Raw genomic sequence first — 20088 nt, forward strand, 5'->3', positions numbered from 1 at the left:
CTCAACAAAAATATAAACGCAACACTTTTGGTTTTGCTCCCATTTTGTATGAGATGAACTCAAAGATCTAAAACTTTTTCCACATACACAATATCACCATTTCCCTCAAATATTGTTCACAAACCAGTCTAAATCTGTGATAGTGAGCACTTCTCCTTTGCTGAGATAATCCATCCCACCTCACAGGTGTGCCATATCAACATGCTGATTAGACACCATGATTAGTGCACAGGTGTGCCTTAGACTGTCCACAATAAAAGGCCACTCTGAAAGGTGCAGACCTCAACCATTTTTAGAAGAGGAACTCAACCCTTTTCTTTATATAATTTAATATAATATAATTTATAATTTAATATATATTATATAATTTATATATATATATATATATATATATATATATATATAATAGGTGAAGTCAGATGGAGGAGGGTCTTCAGTTTGGTGGGCTCAGGGTCTCATCACTGCTTTTTGCAGATGATGTGGTTCTGTTGGCTTCATCGGGCTGTGACCTCCAGTACTCACTGTGTTGGTTTGCAGCCAGTGTGAAGTGGCTGGGTGGGATTAGGATCAGCACCTCTGTATCTGAGGCCATGGTTCTCAGCAGGAACCTGATAGATTGCCTACTCCATGTAGGGAATGCCGTCTTGCCCCAAGTGAAGGAGTTCAAGTACCTCAGGGTCTTGTTCATGAGTGAGATTGCCCGGAGGATCAACACAGCAGGGACGGTGTTGTATTTGCTCTACTGTACTGTTGTGACAAAAAGGGAGTTGAGGTGAAAGGTGTAGCTCTTGATCTCCTGGTCAATCTTTGTTCCTATTCTCTCCAATGGTCATGATTTTTGGGTGATGACCTAAAGAAGTAGATCGCGGGTACAAGTGGCCGAAACAGGCGTCCTCAGGAGGGTGGCTGGTGAGACAGAGTGAGAAGCTCAGTCATCCATGGGGAGCTTGGAGTAGAGCTTCTGCTCCTTCACATTGAAAGAAGCCAGCTGAGGTGGTTTGGGATCTGCTGGTGATCAAAAGTTATCAAAAGATTCTAATTAAGTCAAAAGGCGTGGCTGCTAGGGGTCGTCAAACTTTGGCGAGCTTTTCGGAGCACGCCATTTCACTTCAAACGGCTGTCACGCCCACATACTTCATCGTAGATCATTCAAACTTGCTGGACATGATGAGGGCTCCGCCCTGAATGTCTACATATCTTAAGTTCCCACCTGCGCATAGCGCCCCCCGGTGGTGGCGGGAAATGTCCTATTTTTACTTTAAGAGGTCCTGATGTCACATACTTAACCCAATCAACTTCATTCCACTTTTAAAACATGCAGAACAAATTGGTGAACGTAGGCGATGAACGCGGTGAAGTTACGAGTAACGGCGTCCGTGTGGCGGCGTGCCGAATATTGCCCATTCGCCATGAAATTACGTTCTTCATTTTGACGGCTTTAATTTTGTCCCATCATCATGAAAATTGATACACAGGTCGAGCATGACAACCTCTTACAATTCATATGGGCGTCGCCCATGGGCGGGGCAAAATGCCTCAATAGCGCCCCCTTGAAACTTTCAAAAACCCCTCCACATAGGGGTTTTTTTTGGAGTAGGGAGATGAAAACTGGTACACGTGTGACTTTCATAGACGTACAAAAAAGTCTCTTGCACCATGAGTCTACTCCAAACAGGAAGTCGGCCATTTTGAATTTTCTTCTAATTTTGGCGTGATTTCCACATGTATTTGAACGAACTCCTCCCACGGATTTTGTCCAATGCACTTCAAATTTCTTTGACAGCATCCAAAGATGATACTGAACAAAAGTTATCGAAAGCTTTTCTCTATGTTGAAGGGTGTGGCCGCTATGGTGCCGCCATTTTGACCCTTTGCCATAGAACATCAAGTCATGATAACTCCTTCATGCTTTGCCTGATTGACTTGAAACTTCACATGTATGATGACGGTTGGCCCCTGAACACACCCAGCCCCTCTGTTTGTACACTGAGCGCCCCCTAGTGGATGAACAATCAACATGTCATAACTCCTTGATGCACTGTGTGATTTGTTTAAAATTTTAACTGTGTGATGAGTGGTTACCCATGCATGCATATGCCCACATGTGGTCACAAGGGCACCCACTGGCCTGGGTAGGCGGTCGCGCGGAACGAGGGAACGTATATGACTGCTTGCAGTCCTAGTTATTATTATTATTATTATTATTCTCACTCTTGAAATCGAAATTTTGGCCTCTTCCCATGCTCAAAAACTCACCAAACTTTCCAAAGTCGTCCGGCCGGATCCGAAATTTGATATTTTGGGGGCCTCGCACATGATAGAAAAATCGCAAAATAGCGCCCCCTAGAAATTTTCAAAATCCGGCCAAAAGTCGGCCATTTTAAGTTTCGATTTTGAGCAAATTTTTGCCATTTTTGGCCATTTCCACTACTTACATTTGAACGAACTTGTGCTAGGGATTTCATCCGATCCACTTCATATTTGGTCAAAATCATCACAACAAAATGGTGATCAAAATTTATCAAAAGATTCTAATTAAGTCAAAAGGCGTGGCTGCTAGGGGTCGTCAAACTTTGGCGAGCTTTTCGGAGCACGCCATTTCACTTCGAACGGCTGTCACGCCCACATACTTCATCGTAGATCCTTCAAACTTGCTGGACATGATGAGGGCTCTGCCCTGAACGTCTACATATCTTACGTTCCCACCTGCGCTATAGCGCCCACCGGTGGTGGCGGGAAATGTCCTATTTTTACTTTAAGAGGGCCTGATATCACATACTTAACCCAATCAACTTCATTCCACTTCTAAAACATGCAGAACAAATTGGTGAACATAGGCGATGAACGCTGTGAAGTTACGAGTAACGGCGTCTGTGTGGCGGCGTGCCGAATATTGCCCATTCTCCATGAAATTACGTTCTTCCTTTTGACGACTTTAATTTTGTCACATCATCATGAAAATTGATACACAGGTCGAGCACGACAACCTCTTACAGTTCATAGGGGCGTCGCCCATGGGCGGGGCAAAATGCCTCAATAGCGCCCCCTTGAAACTTTCAAAAAACCCTCCCTATAGTGGGTTTTTTGAAGTAGGGAGATGAAAATTGGTACACGTGTGACTTGCATAGACGTACAAAAAAGCCTCTTGCACCATGAGTGTACTCCAAACAGGAAGTTGGCCATTTTGAATTTTCTTCTCATTTTGAAATTATTTCCACATGTTGTATTTGAACGAACTCCTCCTAGGGATTTTGTCCAATGCACTTCAAATTTCTTTGACAGCATCCAAAGATGATACTGACCAAAACTTATTGAAAGCTTTTCTCTATGTTGAAGGGTGTGGCCGCTATGGTGCCGCCATTTTGACCCTTTGCCATGGAACATCAAGTCATGATAACTCAACAAAGCATGAAGATGCTTTGCCTGATTGACTTGAAACTTCACATGTATGATGACGGTTGGCCCCTGAACACACCCAGCCCCTCTGTTTGTACACTGAGCGCCCCCTAGTGGATGAACAATCAACATGTCATAACTCCTTCATGCATTTTGTGATTTCTTTAAAATTTTAACTGTGTGATGAGTGGTTGCCGCTGCATGCACATGCCCACATGTGGTCACAATGGCACCCACTGGCCTGGGTAGGCGGTCGCGCGGAACGAGGGCCCGTATATGACTGCTTGCAGTCCTAGTTATTATTATTATTATTATTTATTATTATTATTACGGCCCGAGTAGGCAACGTCCTACGAGGACCCTATTGTAATTGCGCTGTTTATTATCTGAGTAGGCAACGTCCTACGAGGACCCTATTGTAATTTCGCTGTTTATTATTATTATTATTATTATTATTCTCACTCTTGAAATCGAAATTTCGGCCTCTTCCCATGCTCAAAAACTCACCAAACTTCAAATTTGGTCAAAATCATCACAACACAATGGTGATCAAAAGTTATCAAAAGATTCTAATTAAGTCAAAAGGCGTGGCTGCTAGGGGTCGTCAAACTTTGCCGAGCTTTTCAGAGTTATTCGTGACGCTCATGATTTTGTCAACGATGAGTGATGTCGCACGCAAAGAGCTTTTATTTTGAAGAGAACAAACAAACACGCCTTCTCCTGACGTCACTGCAAGGCGGAAGTAAAATTCTTCTTCCCACATGGCGAAAATGGCTGCCTGTGGAGAAAAACAACAGGGACACCGAGCCGGTGTTTATAAACAGAAAAATAAATGCCACAAACATGGAAAACATCGGACGAAAGGTGAAATTGAGAGAGAAAACAAAGGTGAGTCTTCAGAAGCCAGCGATAGTGGCTGTGAGTTACTGTGTCGTCACGTGCTGAGTTTGTCCTGCGATGCAATCAGATTTTTTAAAATTTGTTTTCGGGATATTTGGGTCGTCCACGTTTCATTTACAAATATAATGAGCATGTTTTGATGGTGGGAGGAAAAACAAACCATAGTCACTCCAATCACTTAAAATATTGGTTCTGGTCAGCCTGTACTTACACTACAGATGATGCTGCACCCGTTTCGTTTTTATTAAATAGTGTTTTCTGTTAATGCTGAGATGCAAAGTCAATATAATGATATGCAAAGTTATAATTGTTTTCTCATTTGCAGTTTTGACAAAGTGAGTTATAATTCTCAAATTCCACGTCAGAAACTTTTATTGTTTTTCCATTGTTTATTACTGTCAGTTAAATATTTTTATACAGCACCAAATCACAAGTTTAAATTTTACTTTTAAATTTGCATCTGAGAATCCCTGAATTTTTTTTTAACCACATGATGGTTTATTTAATGTTGGTCTGCTTAATTAAAAGGCCAAATCAATGTGTGCGTCTGCGCCTGTTCTGTCCTTTCATTTGAATGATGATGGTGTAATATGTTAATGTCTCACAGGAAGAGTCTCAGTGATAACCCTCAGTAAAAAACAGAGGAAGGAGCAAAAGAAGGTGGACAGAAGACACAAAGCCAATCAACTACGCAGGAATAAAAAAGATCTGGTAATGCTTTTTTTCACCTGTCACTCTTGTATTTGACTTGTGGTGACTGGTGCTGCAGCGTGTCGGTGTTTTGTGTCCGTTTAGGTGCTGTCAGAGAAACGGCGACTCGGCAGCAGGGACGGCCCTCCTCACTTGGTTGCTGTGGTGCCTCTCCACGCTGGAGTTGATGCTGGCGCAGTCACCAGGCTGCTGCATGGGGAAAGCTACGGGGGTCTCGTACATCACGAGCAGTGTGTCAGTGGTATCAGTGACAGTTTTGGACTGATTATGCCTCGCTTTAAACAAAGGTTCACTTTCCTGTCACTCAGCACAGGTAAGTTCAGCCATGAGGAATGCGGTGCGCATTTGGTAAATTGTTCATTTTTTCAGGTTGTTATTTGTGTTCCTTGTAATGAACAAGCAGCAGTGGCCACCAAACCTATGCTCTGGAAATTAAAGAAACAGAAAAATCATCAAGTTAAGCCTGGGTTCCACTAAATAATGAAGAATGAATAAGGAGCCACGCAGCATGTTTTCTTTGCTACGAGAGGGTTTCTTCAACTATCGTGCGAGAATAGTGGCTCTGAGTGGCTCTTAGAGGTATTATCTTCAGTTAACGAGGCTCCTCTCTGAGTGTGGCGCTAATTTCATGATGTTCAAAATTTAGCAACACCAGCATGGGGCACTTTGTATGAGGTTTTAGAGGGATGTGCGTAGTGCTTACATGGCTGCTAAAAGCCCATTATCCATGCGCCTGGCAACTACGCAGGACCTGAGAGGCTATTTTTGGAGTGGCTGCCCTCTTGCGCACAGAATTACACCTGCTCTGTGCGCTGGACGCTGTATATAAAATAATTATTTTGTAGCAGATTAATCATTTTGTGCCAAACCTTGGATGCTGAAGACATCTCTAATCGCTTTTGGAATCACAGAAGACTTTCATCTGGATGCTTTTTTTCCCTCTCTTTCCTGCTTAAGGTAACTATTTTAATGTTTTTATAGCTTGATAAAACAGTTCCTAGCTGTAAAAGTATGTCTATGGTTGATTTAATATCTTGTTAATGGATCACATGAGCTCCACTGTGTGCGCACTGAGGCAGTGACGCATCATGCTCCAAAGGAGCATTTAGGCAGAAGCCAGGTCACAAAAGAGTGATTTTTCAGTCAATAATGGACGAACACAAAGTTAAAATTTGGATGACTGGGTGAAAGTGGATGTGTTTAAAGCCGCAGAAGAAATAACTCCAGTGAAGCCGCTAAAAGCAGTGCAGAGCTGTGCAGCAACACAGAAGGAGAACACGCAAAAAGTTAAAAGTTGTATCACGGTGACTTGTAAGCTGTGGAAGAAATAAAGAATTTTTTGAAAGTGATCCCCATGAGTTGCAGCAGCAGGTGTATATAATTAAAGCGGCCCCCTTCATTGTGTATGTACGCGCGCACGCACAAAAGAGCGATTTTGCACAAATAAACGGACGAACACAAAGTTAAAAGTGGGATCACGGTGTAAAAATGACTGTGTTTAAAGACAGGGAAAAAATAAAGCCAGCAAGCCACAGATGGAAAGGAAGCCAGTGAGAAGGAGCACAGAGGCGGCTGTCCATGAATGGAGAACAGCAGCATGCACGCAAAAGAGCAATTTTGCAGAAATAAACCGATGAGCACAAAGTTAAAAGTGGGATCACGGTGTGTGTGTTTAAAGCCGCAGAAGAAATAAAGCCAGCGAGCCGTGGAGCCAGCGAGGAGCACAGAGGCGGCTGTCCAGGAACCCTTGGTTCGGTTCTAGCTGGTCTGGTGCATTACAGGTGGTCAGCAACCTGGCGCACAGCGCACAACCGCGGGACTGTACTGGAGCGTCTATTTTTGGACTGCATTTAAAAAATGTGACATCTTTAAATGCTGCTGTGAATCTGTGAATTGAAAATCCACCTTTAAAGGGACCAGGTGTGGGAGGGCTTGAGGTTTGGACCAAACCCAGGTCTAAACGTATGCCAGCATTGCGTTATCATGGCGCTACGTGGGTTAGTGTGGCTGATGCAAGCCATTCGAGGCTCTAATGACAGACCGGTCGTGGCTCACTAGAGGCTGCTACATGGCACGTGCTGGGTCCAGAGAGACACCTTCGTATTGGATACGTGATAGATGAAAACGTGGGTCATTTTTCGAAAAATCTTTGACACACCCATGCGTGGCTCATTATTCATGGCTTACTATTTGGCGGGACCCAGGCTTTACATCAAACGTCATACTGCCATCATGCATGTGATGATCAAATTGTTCTCTGCAACAGGCCAAAACACATCCAGCAGGTGGCAGACAGGTACATGGTACATTAAACAAGGAAAACAAACTTACCTGTATTTTCCGGATGCGCCTTTATTCTGTATGTGAAACTTGCTTATAATATGGGTATATTGTTTTTACTGCTTTGATTCCTGTGAAAGCCTGATTTAAGCAGATAATATTAAATTTTTAAATTTATATATCATTTATCATATCATATATATATATATATATATATATATATATACACACACGCACACAGTACATCTGGAAAGTATTGTAAGTAGTGTAATTTAATTTCTTCCCTTAAAATTCTACTCACAACACCCCATAATGACCACATGAATTTTTTTTGGAAACTTTTGCAAATTTATTAAAAATAAAAAAAACTAAGAAATCATATGTGCAGAAATATTCACAGCCTTTGGTCAATACTTTTTTGATGCACCTTTGGGAGCAGTTACAGCTTCAAGTCTTTAATTTGATGCCACAAGCTTGGTGCACCTGTCTTTGGGCAGTTTTGTCCATTCCTCTTTGCAGCACCTCTCAAGCTCCATCAGGTTGAATGGGAGCGTCGATGCACAGACATTTTGAGATCTATCCAGAGATGTTCAATCAGATTCAGGTCTGGGCTCTGCCGTATAGGCCTGATTGGTGGATTGCTGCAGAGATGGTTGTCTTTCTGCAAGGTTCTCCTCTCTCCACAGAGGAATGCTGGAGCTCTGACAGAGTGACCATCGGGTTCTTGGTCACCTCCCTGACTAAGGCCCTTTTCCCAGAGTCACTCAGTTTAGATGAGCGGCCAGCTCTCGGAGGAGTCCTGTTGGATCAGAACGTCTTCCATTTACAGATGATGGGGGCCACTGTGCTCATTGGGACCTTCAAAGCAGCAGAAATGTTTCTGTACCCTTCCCCAGATTTGTGCCTCCAGACAATCCTGTCTCGGAGGTCTACAGACAATTCCTTTGACTTCCTGCTTGGTTTGTGCTCTGACATGCACTGTCAACTGTGGGTCCTTATTTGTAGACAGGTGTGTGCCTTTCCAAATCATGGCCAGTCAACTGAATTTACCCCAGGTGGACTCCAGTTAAGCCGTAGAAACATCTCAAGGATGATCAGTGAAAATGGGATGCACCTGAGCTCAGTTTTGAGCTTCATGGCAAAGGCTGTGAATAAATGTGATTTTTTTTTTTTTTTTTTTTTTAATAAATTTGCAAAAATCTTTCAAAACGTTTTTCACATTATCATTATGGGGTATTGTGTATAGAATTTTGAGGAAAACAATGAATTTCATTCATTTTGGAATAAGGCTGTAACATAAAATGTGTAAAAAGTGAAGCGCTGTGAATACTTTCCCGAAGCACTGTATTTATGTATTTTTTCCAGCATGCAAGTCATGTTGGAGTATAGGTTTCAGGACCTCTCAACTTCTCAAACTGCATCTTATTCTCCAGAAAATATGGTGTTTGGTAAAACAGTGCATCACAGTTAACTTCATCCTCAGGATGAGCACTTTTGATTTGGAGTCTAACAATATGATGACACTTATTATTTTTATTTATTATATTAAAAATGAGGGGGGATAAACTCATTCATTCTGCATTTTACAGGGTGTATTCCTAAGCTTTTGCCAAAGCTTTGGTCATTTGAGTAACCAGCTGTCTACTTTCATTTGGAATAAAAACCACCCTTGAATTGGCAAAAAGACGTTACAGCTGTACCGTAGCCTTGGTGGTATGTCACTGCCTAATTTCATGTTTTATTACTGGGCAGCCAATATTGGAGCCTTACTATATTGGTTAAAAATGGACAATCTCCCCAGTTGGGTGGCTCTGGAAAAGGCTTCAATCACATACAATTTGTCATCTGCTTTTCTCTGCTCTGTCACCATTTACAAATCCACTTTCAACCCATATCTGCAACCCTGTTGTTAATCAGACACTGAAGATCTGCAATCAGTTTAGGGGGTCAGGAGGTCATGTCATTTTATAGATCTACTCTTTTCTGCTTCAGTGTCATATAGTCACATGTTTGTCCCTTCCTTGACCGATGCAGCCTTTAATACTTGGGCTCTTAAAGGTGTACATTCACTTTATGATCTTTATGTAGATCATACTTTTGCTTCATATGACCTCCACTCTTCACATTTCTCCAAGTTAGACATTTTGTGAGGTCAAACTCTACTAGCTTTCCTCTGTGCTCGTCTCAAAACCTGGTGGATTTGATTCTGGAGGGTAAAACTGCTGAGCGGTCACCATGAGACAAGTTTGGACTCCCTCAAACACAAATGGGAACTGGATTTGGACAAATCCATATCAGACTCACTGTGGGGAAACATCATCAAGAACATTTTTTCATCTTCAGTTTGTCTGAGACATTCTGTACTTGGTCTGCATTGGCCGAAGGACAAACTGTCAAAGATTAAATCTGACCTGGACCCGGCCTGCAACCGCTGCAAACAGACCCCGGCCTCACTGTTTCACACATTCTGGACCTGTCCAAGACTACACTGTTATTGGCACTCTATTTTAAACACGTTTTCTGCAGTCTGTGGTAGGACTGTCCATCCCTCCCCACTGACCTCTCTGTTTGGAGTTGTTCCTCTGGAGGTCTCATTCAGTAGAAGTCATAATGGCCAAGAGACTCATCCTCTGCTGATGGAAGGATCCACATCCACCTTCATATGGTCAATGGATGAGAGAGGTCATGTATCATATTCATTTTGGAAAAGATCAGATACACTGTAAAAGGGTCTGTTAAGGTTTATTTTGATTCATGGCAGCCTTTTATTTTTAATCTTATTTTGAGAATTTGTCTGCAGATATTTTAGTTTAAATACCATTAGGTTTTGTGATACATGTCAGTATAACTAAGGTTGTTTGTTTTTATTTTGATGCCTGTTCAACTTAAATTTTTTTTTTCGGTGTTTGTGATCCGGTGTCACAGACCGAACGGTCCCCCTAAAAATCGGTCCGCCCTGCCTTCACTGCGTCGTCGTCAGTCGTGGTTCACAGATTATCACCTCATTTCTGCTTCAAACTGCCTCCAGTCATCATCTAACTCAGCGACAGATATCTGAAGCTTTTGTACAACAGTTATTTCCACATAAATTCAGCATTATTTCATCATAAATGACAGAGGAGGCAATCAGAGCGCAGCAGCTACATGAGCTGTTAGCTGATACGTTCATTGCACGTCAGTCATTTCAAAGCATCACCAAGTATCACCTCATTTCTGCTTAAAACTGCCTTGTTTCTGCTTAAAACTGACTTTAGAATGATTTAAGGGGTTTTACCTTGTCATCTGAAGGTTAATAATCCCATTAATCCATTTGATCACTTTGGGTGAAGAGACTGTCTCAGAGCTCCGAAATGACGCAAGCGAAGTGGAGGCAGGGATCACCAGTTTTTAGTGGCGGACCATTTGGTCTGCAACACTGGTGTGGAAGGGGTTGGAGGGTTATTTTAAGTTTGTGTTACCTGTTTATTTTGTGTGGGGGAAAAAACAAAAACAAAAAAACAATAAAATTACTTTGCTTAAAAAAAAAAACTTTTGCCAAGCCTTGGAATGAAACATGATGCACATGATGCATTTTCAAGTCACTGTGACTTGTGCTTGTCAAGAGAAATTCCATCCTTCTGGCAAATTTTCGTATCTTAAAACTCAAGAACTGTAAAACTCTCACAATCAAAAAAAATCATGCATTTTTGACATTTCTAATTTTTTGTATGTTTTTGTTTTTTTTTAACTGAATTTTGGTTTTCAAGTTGGAGATATATCAGAAGGCCTGAAATGCTCACATCACTCGCTAGATGGTGACAAAAGCTGCTCAAATGTATGATTGTTTATTAATTTGCCAAGGTAACTTTTTATGAAAATAAGACAGACAACCAGAAATGAACGTACAGTCGTGTCTGTTGCCCTTATGTCCAACATACGTGTTAAATTGTTGATAAAAGAAAAAATACTAACATGTTTTACTCTTAAACACAGACTGTTGCTGATTAATCTACAGTCTGTCCAGTTCCACACACTTAAATATGTCAAAAGTGTCATATGTCTTTGTGTTACATTTTGTCAGGAGAATTCTGTTCTCATGTTTTGAAGCCTTTGTCCTTTTTTATTTGGACAGCTGACCTGCACTCTCTGCTGGATGTGGCCAAGGTTGCAGACAGCCTCGTGTTTGTGTTGGATGCCTCTGAAGGATGGGACAGCTACGGAGACTACGCTCTGTCCTGTCTGTTTGCTCAGGGACTTCCCAGCAACGGTGAGTTCAAAGGCTGAATTAGGTTTCAGTGTCTCCACACATGGTTGCGTGCATTGGTGACGTCCACCTGACTGTTAATGTGTCCTGTGGGGGGCAGTGTTACATTTAATAAGGTGAAATGTGCAGAAACACAGAAGAAATCTCTTAAACTCCTCTGAAGGAGACCTAACATAATATTGACTGTTGCACTGGATGTTGGACGCATTATCCGTTCGTCTTGGTTTGTTTTGGTGTGCAGGATGTGACTGAGAGTTTGGGCGCCTGCACGTTGGCACATCTAACAGCTGCTGCTACCTTTGGTTACCTCTAACACCCTCGACTGTGTTGTTTATGTGCATGTTCACACAAGGACAATTCCTGTCAGGGACGGACTATTTTAGGAAAAACTGTGCACTTTCATTTTACTCATCAAACTAGAGCACCGCCCTGCTTGTAGAGAGCAAACCTCCACCAACACTAGTTTCCAATTCCACAAAATTTTACCTTGGAAAAAAATTTTCAAGGTCGGAGTCCTGTTAGATGTGATCAGATGTCAGGAGGTTGTATTTAGTTCATGCATTTGAATCAGAGTTTTTGTCAGTTTTTTTTTTTTTTCTTCATCATTTTCTGAATTCTTTTTCAGATAATTTTCACAGAACATTGGTCATCTCTGCAATGTGTCTTTGCTTTTTGGCACTTGGTTTCCGGCTGATAACTGGAAGGCGAACAGGCATAAAATTGGAACCTCCATCCAATTTTGGTGGTTTAGGTAAAAATGAGAGTGATTGAGGCATTTTTGATTGAGATATAATGCAAAATGTACACCAAATGGGCTTTTCAATATTAAATTCCATATGCCAAATGCCATAGACCACAAATTACATTCAGTTGGAATATTTATAGACCTTAAAAAGGCTTTTGATACAATCAATCATGACATATTAATCAATAAACTTGAACAGTATGGGATTAGGGGGTTGGTGTTGCACTGGGTGAGAAGCTACTTAAGTAACAGAAAATAGTTTGTGAAGTTGGGGGAATATACATCATCATGCTTGGACATTGCTTGTGGCGTCCCACAGGGGTCAGTATTGGGTCCAAAACAGTTTCTAATTTATATAAATGATATTGTCAATGTTTCCAAAATATTAAAATTAGTATTATTTGCAGATGACACAAGCATTTTTTGTTCAGGGAGGATTTGCAGGAGTTACTGAGGAGGATCAGTATAGAAATGGGAAAATTGAAAATATGGTTTGACAGAAACAAATTATCATTAAACTTAAGTAAAACAAAATACATGTTATTTGGCTATTGTAATACAGACATACAGGTTCACTTACAAGTCAAGGAGGTAGATATTGAAAGGGTACATGAAAATAAGTTTCTGGGGTGATAATAGATGATAAGATTAACTGGAAGACTCATATAAAACATATACAAAGTAAACTGCCAAGAAGCATTTCAGTTCTAAACAAAGCGAAACATATTCTGGACCACAACTCACTCCGCATTCTTTACTGCTCACTGGTTTTACCATATTTACAGTACTGTCCAGAGGTATGGGGTAATACTTATAAAGGTACAACACAATCACTATCAGTAATGCAGAAAAGAGCTATAAGAATGATTCATAATACTGGCTATAGAGATCATACAAATCCACTATTTTTACAATCCAAATTCTTAAAATTCACAGACTTGGTTCATTTTCAAACAGTACAAATCGTGTATAAAGCAATAAACAATTTACTTCCAGCAAATATTAAAAATATGTTTTTTAACAGATCAGGGGATTGCAATCTGAAGGGGGAAATTTAATTTAAAACATCAGTGGGCACGAACAACATTAAAAGGTTTCTGTATTTCTCTGCGGGGTGAGGATGTGGAACAGATTGGGAGTGGGGCTCAAGAAATGTCCAAGCATGAACCAGTTCAAACAGCGGTACAAAAATATGTTTTTTTCTAGGTATAGGGAGGAGGAAGGGTAATGAGGGTTAGGGTGTTTTTGTTGTGGGGAAGAAGGGATAGGGATAAATAAGCTGATGCTTCACCCTACCCCTTTTCGGACATGTTGGGTACACATTAGGAACTTTTTTGTTGTTGTTTTCACTGATCTATCTTGTATTTGTTGTTGTATCAAATGTTGGAAATAAACAATTTTCATTTTCAAATTCAAATGTTCACAAAATCCACAATCTGGATCAGATCCAGATCAAACTTTGTCAGTCAGTAAAGGATACCATCCTACATTAATGCTCTCAAATATAAAAGAAATTTGATCTTTTTTGATAGTTGTGAATTTTTGAAATTCATTCAATGTTAAAGGACAGGGATTTTTCCTGACTTTGACCTTTGACCTATGACCTTGAAAATTGAATCAGTTCTTGCCTATCAGGATATGAATCTTCAGTAAAAATTTCATAATATATGAAAAATTGTGGTGGCTCCAAGCTGTTTGCAAGCTAGCAAACAAACGGGTGAAAACATAATTGGAAGGAAAAAAGAAGGTAAAAAGAAAAAAAAAGTAGCAGAGTGGTGCTTCTTCTCACTCAACCCATCTTTTGCTGAGCAGGAAAACCATGTGGTGTATTAAGCTGTTACAGCTTTTGGAAACATGTTAACTCTCTTACTTTTTCCACTTAACTACAGTTTGTGTCTCCAAAGCAACTAATAAACATAAAAAAATTCTTAATTTATTTTTTACACTTATTACACATGCTCACTGAGCTAACCACTATAGCTTTGATGTGGTTAAATGTAAAATATGTTTTTTAAGGTTATCAGTTTTAGGGAAAAAGTTCACTTGCTTCATGTTTAACAAGAAATTTTCCATCGTCAGGTTATAAAATTTGCTCATGATTTTGAAAAAAATGTCATGCCTTTTGCTAACACCTTTTTAATTCTGACCATAGTGAGAGCTGGAGGGGAAAAAACTCACTGATGTAAGCTTGCTAATAAGAGTTGTTATCTGGCTTGTATTTTTTTCACTAATGACCCTTCCCTTCCTGCTTGTTGATGAATTTGAAAGTCATGTCACCTAGAATTCAGTAAAGAGTTGTCCGTGTTATGTTTTCCCTCCTTTTTTCAGTCACTCTTCAAAACAAGCTTTGCACATTAGGTGGCTTTCCTCCTCTAAGCTGTCATTGTCCTTTTATTTATTTATTTTTAATATTCCCATACTCTTTCAGCCTTGATACATAGTTTGCATAGCTCACCACACTGATCCATTCTTCGTGGTTTTGGAACCAAGACATTATTGAACTGGGATATATTGTGAAACTGCAATCAGCCAGTTACTTTTCATCACTGACACTGAGATATGTAGATGTTAGACTTGATTATGGTACTGTTAATGTATCTCAGTTGATATATGAATTTGACTATACGAGTGCCTTGTTTCCTAAAGCTTTTTATCTGCCTTGTAGCACTGGTCTGTCAGGGACTGTTTGATCTTCCTGTGAAGAAGAGGATTGAGGCCAGGAAAGCCCTGACGACCATCACAGAGGTCCGGTTCCCTGATGCCCGTCTCTTTCCTTTGGATTCAGAGCATGATGCCACTTTGCTTCTCAGACACCTGGGCAGTCAGAGACAGAGGAAGCTCGGTTTCCGCTCCAGACGCTCCCATCTTCTGGCTCAGCACATCACCTATACACCAAACAGCCCAGATGATACCACAAGCGATCTGGGCACCCTCTGTGTTTCTGGGTATGTCCGTGGGCGTCCTTTACAGGTTAACAGACTGGTGCACATCGCTGGACACGGAGACTTTCAGCTCAGTCAGATTGACGCTCCAGCAGACCCGCTCCCCTTCACCATGACGACAGCAAAGCCTGGGAAGGGAGGAGATGTTAACATGTTGGTAGGTGTTTTTGGACTTGGCCAGTACTTTCATTTCACTGAACAAACTTGATACACTTTCTGTTAAAAAAATCTCTCGGAATATACAAGTAAATTTACTGTGAGCTTACTCTGGAGAAGAACAATTATTCAGAGAAAAACTACAGATAGAACAGCATTAATTAAAATAACTGAAGAGAAGAAATTGCTCTGAAGTTTAAAGGTTCTTAAAGTAGATGTGTAATGAATAATAATCAGGTAAGGGAGATATGTTGAGTGGTTTTAAAAAAGTTGTGCTCCTTATTGTGGTGGATTTTCAGTTTAAGCAGTTGTCTTGTTTGCTGCAGGACGGCGAAGAGGTGGCTGCAGTACGAGTCCTCATGAAAGCGGATCCGTCCTGCAGGGAGAGCCTGCAGGCAGAAGCTGAGGTGGACCCGATGGACGGGGAGCAGACCTGGCCCACGGACACAGAGCTGCTGGAGGCTGAAGGTAGAATACCCCAATTTACACTGAATAGCGTTATGAAATAATGAAACCAGAACCTTCAAAAGATGCACACTGTTTTAAATGAGAGGATGGACAGATCATTCTGCCACCACCAGTTGTGAACATGACACACTGCGACAGCAGTTAGTGTCAAATGTTACAAATTTGCAACTTCTTCTGCGTGCCACAGTGACGAGGATGATCAGGATGTTGATTTGTGGCTTTAACGATGAGGAAAGACAGACGGCAAGAGAAGGACCGTTTTAGTGCAGAGACATCTGGTTTTAATCAGTTAAATGGGAATAAATTGTGTGATTACAAATTTAGGCAAAGCATCAAAATAATAATATTTGGATGACTTTAAGTCATTAAAACAGGGATGCCTGTTTTAATCTCTTAAACCCTAGAGTCCCCAAATTTGGGGACTTGCCCTGTTTTGGAACATTTGAACACTCATAACTAACCAATGCTGACACCAACATACACTTATTATATGTCAAAATGTCAAGTGAAGTCTCCTCTACAAAAGTATCCACTTCAATCACATATCAACTAACCACAGCTGAAACGCCAAGCATATAAAGACATAAATCTTAAATGACGTTAAATGTATTCCTGGGGCCAGAGCTCCCGACATTACATCTCATCTTAGGGTGCTGACGCTGCAGAAGGGAAGACAGACGAAGGAACATGACATGAGATATAGTCACATAGTTATTCACGTTGGCACCAATGATATCAGGATGAAGCACTCAGAGGTCACAAAAATAGACATAGAGAGGACTTGTGACCTTGCCAGAAAGATGTGTCGGCATCAGTTAATAGTCTCTGGTCCCCTCCCCTCTCGGGGTACTGATGAGGCATTTAGCAGACTGACATCGTTAAATAGGTGGCTGGCGCAGTTTTGTAGATAGCAAGACTTTAGCTTTATTGATAACTGGCCTTCGTTCTGGGGCCACTGTGGCTTGATGATGCCGGACGGCCTCCATCCTACTGGGGAAGGCGCCGCTAGCTTGTCTGCGAACATAGATAGAGCTCTACAGGGAGGGTAACATTAGGAATCTACAGCAGGCCACGGAGCAGGTGATTAGAGACCCTGCAAGGCTTATGACAACTGTGGCTGTGGAATCCATTAGCTTAGCGGGGAATTTAGTGCAGAAAACCCACTATGGTGATAGTGCAGTTTATTTGCCAGGGAGGGAATTTCAACAAGTTGAGACTGTGGCCTGCTTCCGTAGTCGTGTCCATAAAAATCATAGAGGGATATGCTTTCCAAACTTAATACCCATTACTATATTGGATGATGTTGAAATTGAGGATGGCCCAGTGGTTGTTCCAGCAATAGCAAAGATTTCGTGTCTGCTACCTACAACGCACGTGGAATGTCTCAAACCTAAACCTACTTCTAGGCATCTTATATATGCTACTCTGGAACCACCCCTAAACCCAAACAGTTCAACTGTCAACCCCACTGAGGTCCTTAGACTGGGTCTCATTAACGTAAGAGCACTGTCCTCAAAATCATTGTTGATCAATGATCTAATTATTAATCATCACTTAGATGTGATTGGGCTATGTGAAACCTGGCTTAAACCTACAGCTGTCCTCCCCTTAAATGAGGCCTGCCCACCAGCATATACATGTAATCACATCCCTCGTGATACGAAGCATCACAAGGGATGTGACTAAAATGAAGAAGCAAGGTTTAGCTTATTAGCTGTTGAGGGTTACAAATATCACTTGTTTGAGCATCTGATTCTCCGCTCTGCTCAGGATATTACACATTGCCAAGGTCAGAAGAATAAAAAGTTGTATTACTTTGTCACTGTATATAGGCCTCCTGGCCCATATTCTGAAATCTTAGATGAATTTGGTGCGTTCATCTCTAACTTGTCAACTAGTGTAGATAACATTCTGGTCATTGGTGACTTTAACATTCATATAAATAAGCCTTCTGATCCCCTCTGCAAATCATTTATGGAAATTGTGGATGCATTAGGATTTCGGCAATGCATTTGGGACTCGATGCACATTAGTGGAAATACCCTGGATCTGATTCTCGCACATGGTATTGCTGTCATGAATATTGACATCATGCCTCTTACATCAGTGGTGCCTGATCACTCACTAAGTTTACAGTTTCGCTGTCATGTTTAGTGGAACAACAACCTTATATATCATTATGCCGATGCATCAACTCCTCAACTAAGACTGAACTCGAAGCTAGACTGCCTGATGTCTTAGCTTCACATTTCACAAATACCCAGTCAGTAGACAGACTTGTGAATAGTTTAAACTCAGTTCTCAAAACTACACTCGACATGATTGCACCACCTGTGTTAAAACCACGCTCAGCCAAATCACAGTCACCTTGGTTCAATGATTATCTGCGTGACCTCAAGCATAAAGCAAGAGGTCTAGAACAGAACTTTGTTCAAAATTGGAAGTATTTCACCTTGCGTGGCATGATGCTATCTTAGATTATAAGCATGCATTATTGGCTACAAAGCGAACTTAAGCCTCGGTCCCACCGAATAATGAAGGCCGAAGAAGGAGCCACGCATGGGTGTGGTGTGATTATTTGAAGAATAACCCACGTTTTCATCTATCATGTATCCACTATGAAGGTGCTACTGTGTGCCTCTCTGTACCCCGCATGTGCCACGTAGCAGCCTCTAGTGAGCCACTACCACCTGTCATTACAGCCTCGAATGGCTCGCATCAGCCACACTAAGCCACATACTGCCATGATAGCTCCATGATAACGCCATGTTGGCACACGTTTAGGCATGAGTTTGGTCCAAACCTCCAGCCCTCCCACAGCTGGTCCCTTTAAAGTGTGGGTTTTCAATTCACAGCAGCATTTAAAGATGTCCCTTCTTTTTTTTTTTTATTTTTTTTTTTTTTAAACGCAGTCCAAAAATAAACACTCCATCACAGTTGTGCGCTGTGCGCCAGGCTGCTGTCCACCTGTAATGCACCAGACCAGCTAGACCCGAACCACGGGTTCCTGGAGAGCTGCCTCTGTGCTCATCGCTGGCGCCGCGGCTCTCTGGCTTTTTTTTTTTTTTTGCGGCTTTAAACACACAAAACTTTATGTTTGTCCGTTTATTTCTGCAAAATCGCTCTTTTGCACACGCTACTGTTGTCCTTTCATGGACAGCCGCCTCTGTGCTCTTTCTGGCTTCCTTTCCGTCCGTGACTTGCTGGCTTTATTTTTTCCCTGACTTTAAGCACAATCATTTTTACAACGTGAATCCACTTTAACTTTGTGTTCGTCCGTTTGTTTTTGCAAAAGCGCTCTTTTGCGTGCGCGCTGCTGTTGTCCTTTGATATATATATCTATATATATATATATATATATATATATATATATATATATATAGATATATAGATATATATCTATATATATAGATAGATATATAGATATATAGATATATATCTATATATATAGATAGATATATAGATATATAGATATATATCTATATATATAGATATATATCTATATATATATATATATTTTTTTTTTTTTTCTTTATTTCTTCCGCAGCTTACAAGTCACCATGATACAACTTTTAACTTTGTGTTATGTTTTCAAAATCGCTCTTTTGCACGCTCTCTACCTGTGTTGCCGCACAGCTCCTGCTCTTAGCTGCTCCACTGGAGTTATCTTCCATGGCTTTAAACACACATCCACTTTCACACAGTCACCCAAATTTTAACTTTGTGTTCGTCCAATATTGACTGAAATATCACTCTTTTGTGAGCTGGCGTTCTGCCTAAATGCTTGTTTGAAGTGTGATGAGTCACTGCCTCAGTGCGCACACACAGAACGGAGCTCATGTGATCCATTAATTCCAGAAGTGATGAGAGGTATTTTCGGCATCCAAGGTTTGACAGAAAATGATTAATCCGCTACAAAATAATTATTTTATATATAGTCCAGTGCACAGAGCCGGTATAATTGTGTGCGCAAGAGCCGCTCCAAAAATAGCCTCTCAGGTCCTGCCTCAGTGTGCACACACAGCAGAGCTCATGTGAGCCATTAACAAGATATTAAATTAACATACTTTTACATACAACAGACATCAACATACAGACATACTTTTAAAGCTAGGAACTGTTTTATCAAGCTATAAAAAAACATTAAAAATAATTACCTTAAGCTGTTCAAAATACATCCCACATGGAGCAGGAAAGAGAGGAAAAAAAGTGTCCAGATGAAACAATCCTCTGTGATGCCAGAAGTG

General features: G+C 41.0%; 1 protein-coding gene across 1 annotated transcript in view; it reads left to right on the forward strand.

The window, feature by feature from the left end:
* Positions 1–4118: 4118 nt before the first annotated feature.
* tsr1 (TSR1 ribosome maturation factor) overlaps positions 4119–20088 on the forward strand; it is a 33649-nt gene continuing 17679 nt past the window's right edge. Inside the window, exons 1-6 of the mRNA XM_034169152.1 lie at positions 4119–4284; positions 4904–5007; positions 5092–5320; positions 11399–11533; positions 14941–15374; positions 15700–15841. Of these exons, the coding sequence (XP_034025043.1) occupies positions 4158–4284; positions 4904–5007; positions 5092–5320; positions 11399–11533; positions 14941–15374; positions 15700–15841 (1171 nt within the window). The 5' untranslated portion in view covers positions 4119–4157. The remainder of the gene's footprint in view (positions 4285–4903; positions 5008–5091; positions 5321–11398; positions 11534–14940; positions 15375–15699; positions 15842–20088) is intronic.

The sequence above is a fragment of the Thalassophryne amazonica genome, chromosome 4, assembly GCF_902500255.1.
Source record: "Thalassophryne amazonica chromosome 4, fThaAma1.1, whole genome shotgun sequence".
NCBI classification, from domain to species: domain Eukaryota; kingdom Metazoa; phylum Chordata; class Actinopteri; order Batrachoidiformes; family Batrachoididae; genus Thalassophryne; species Thalassophryne amazonica.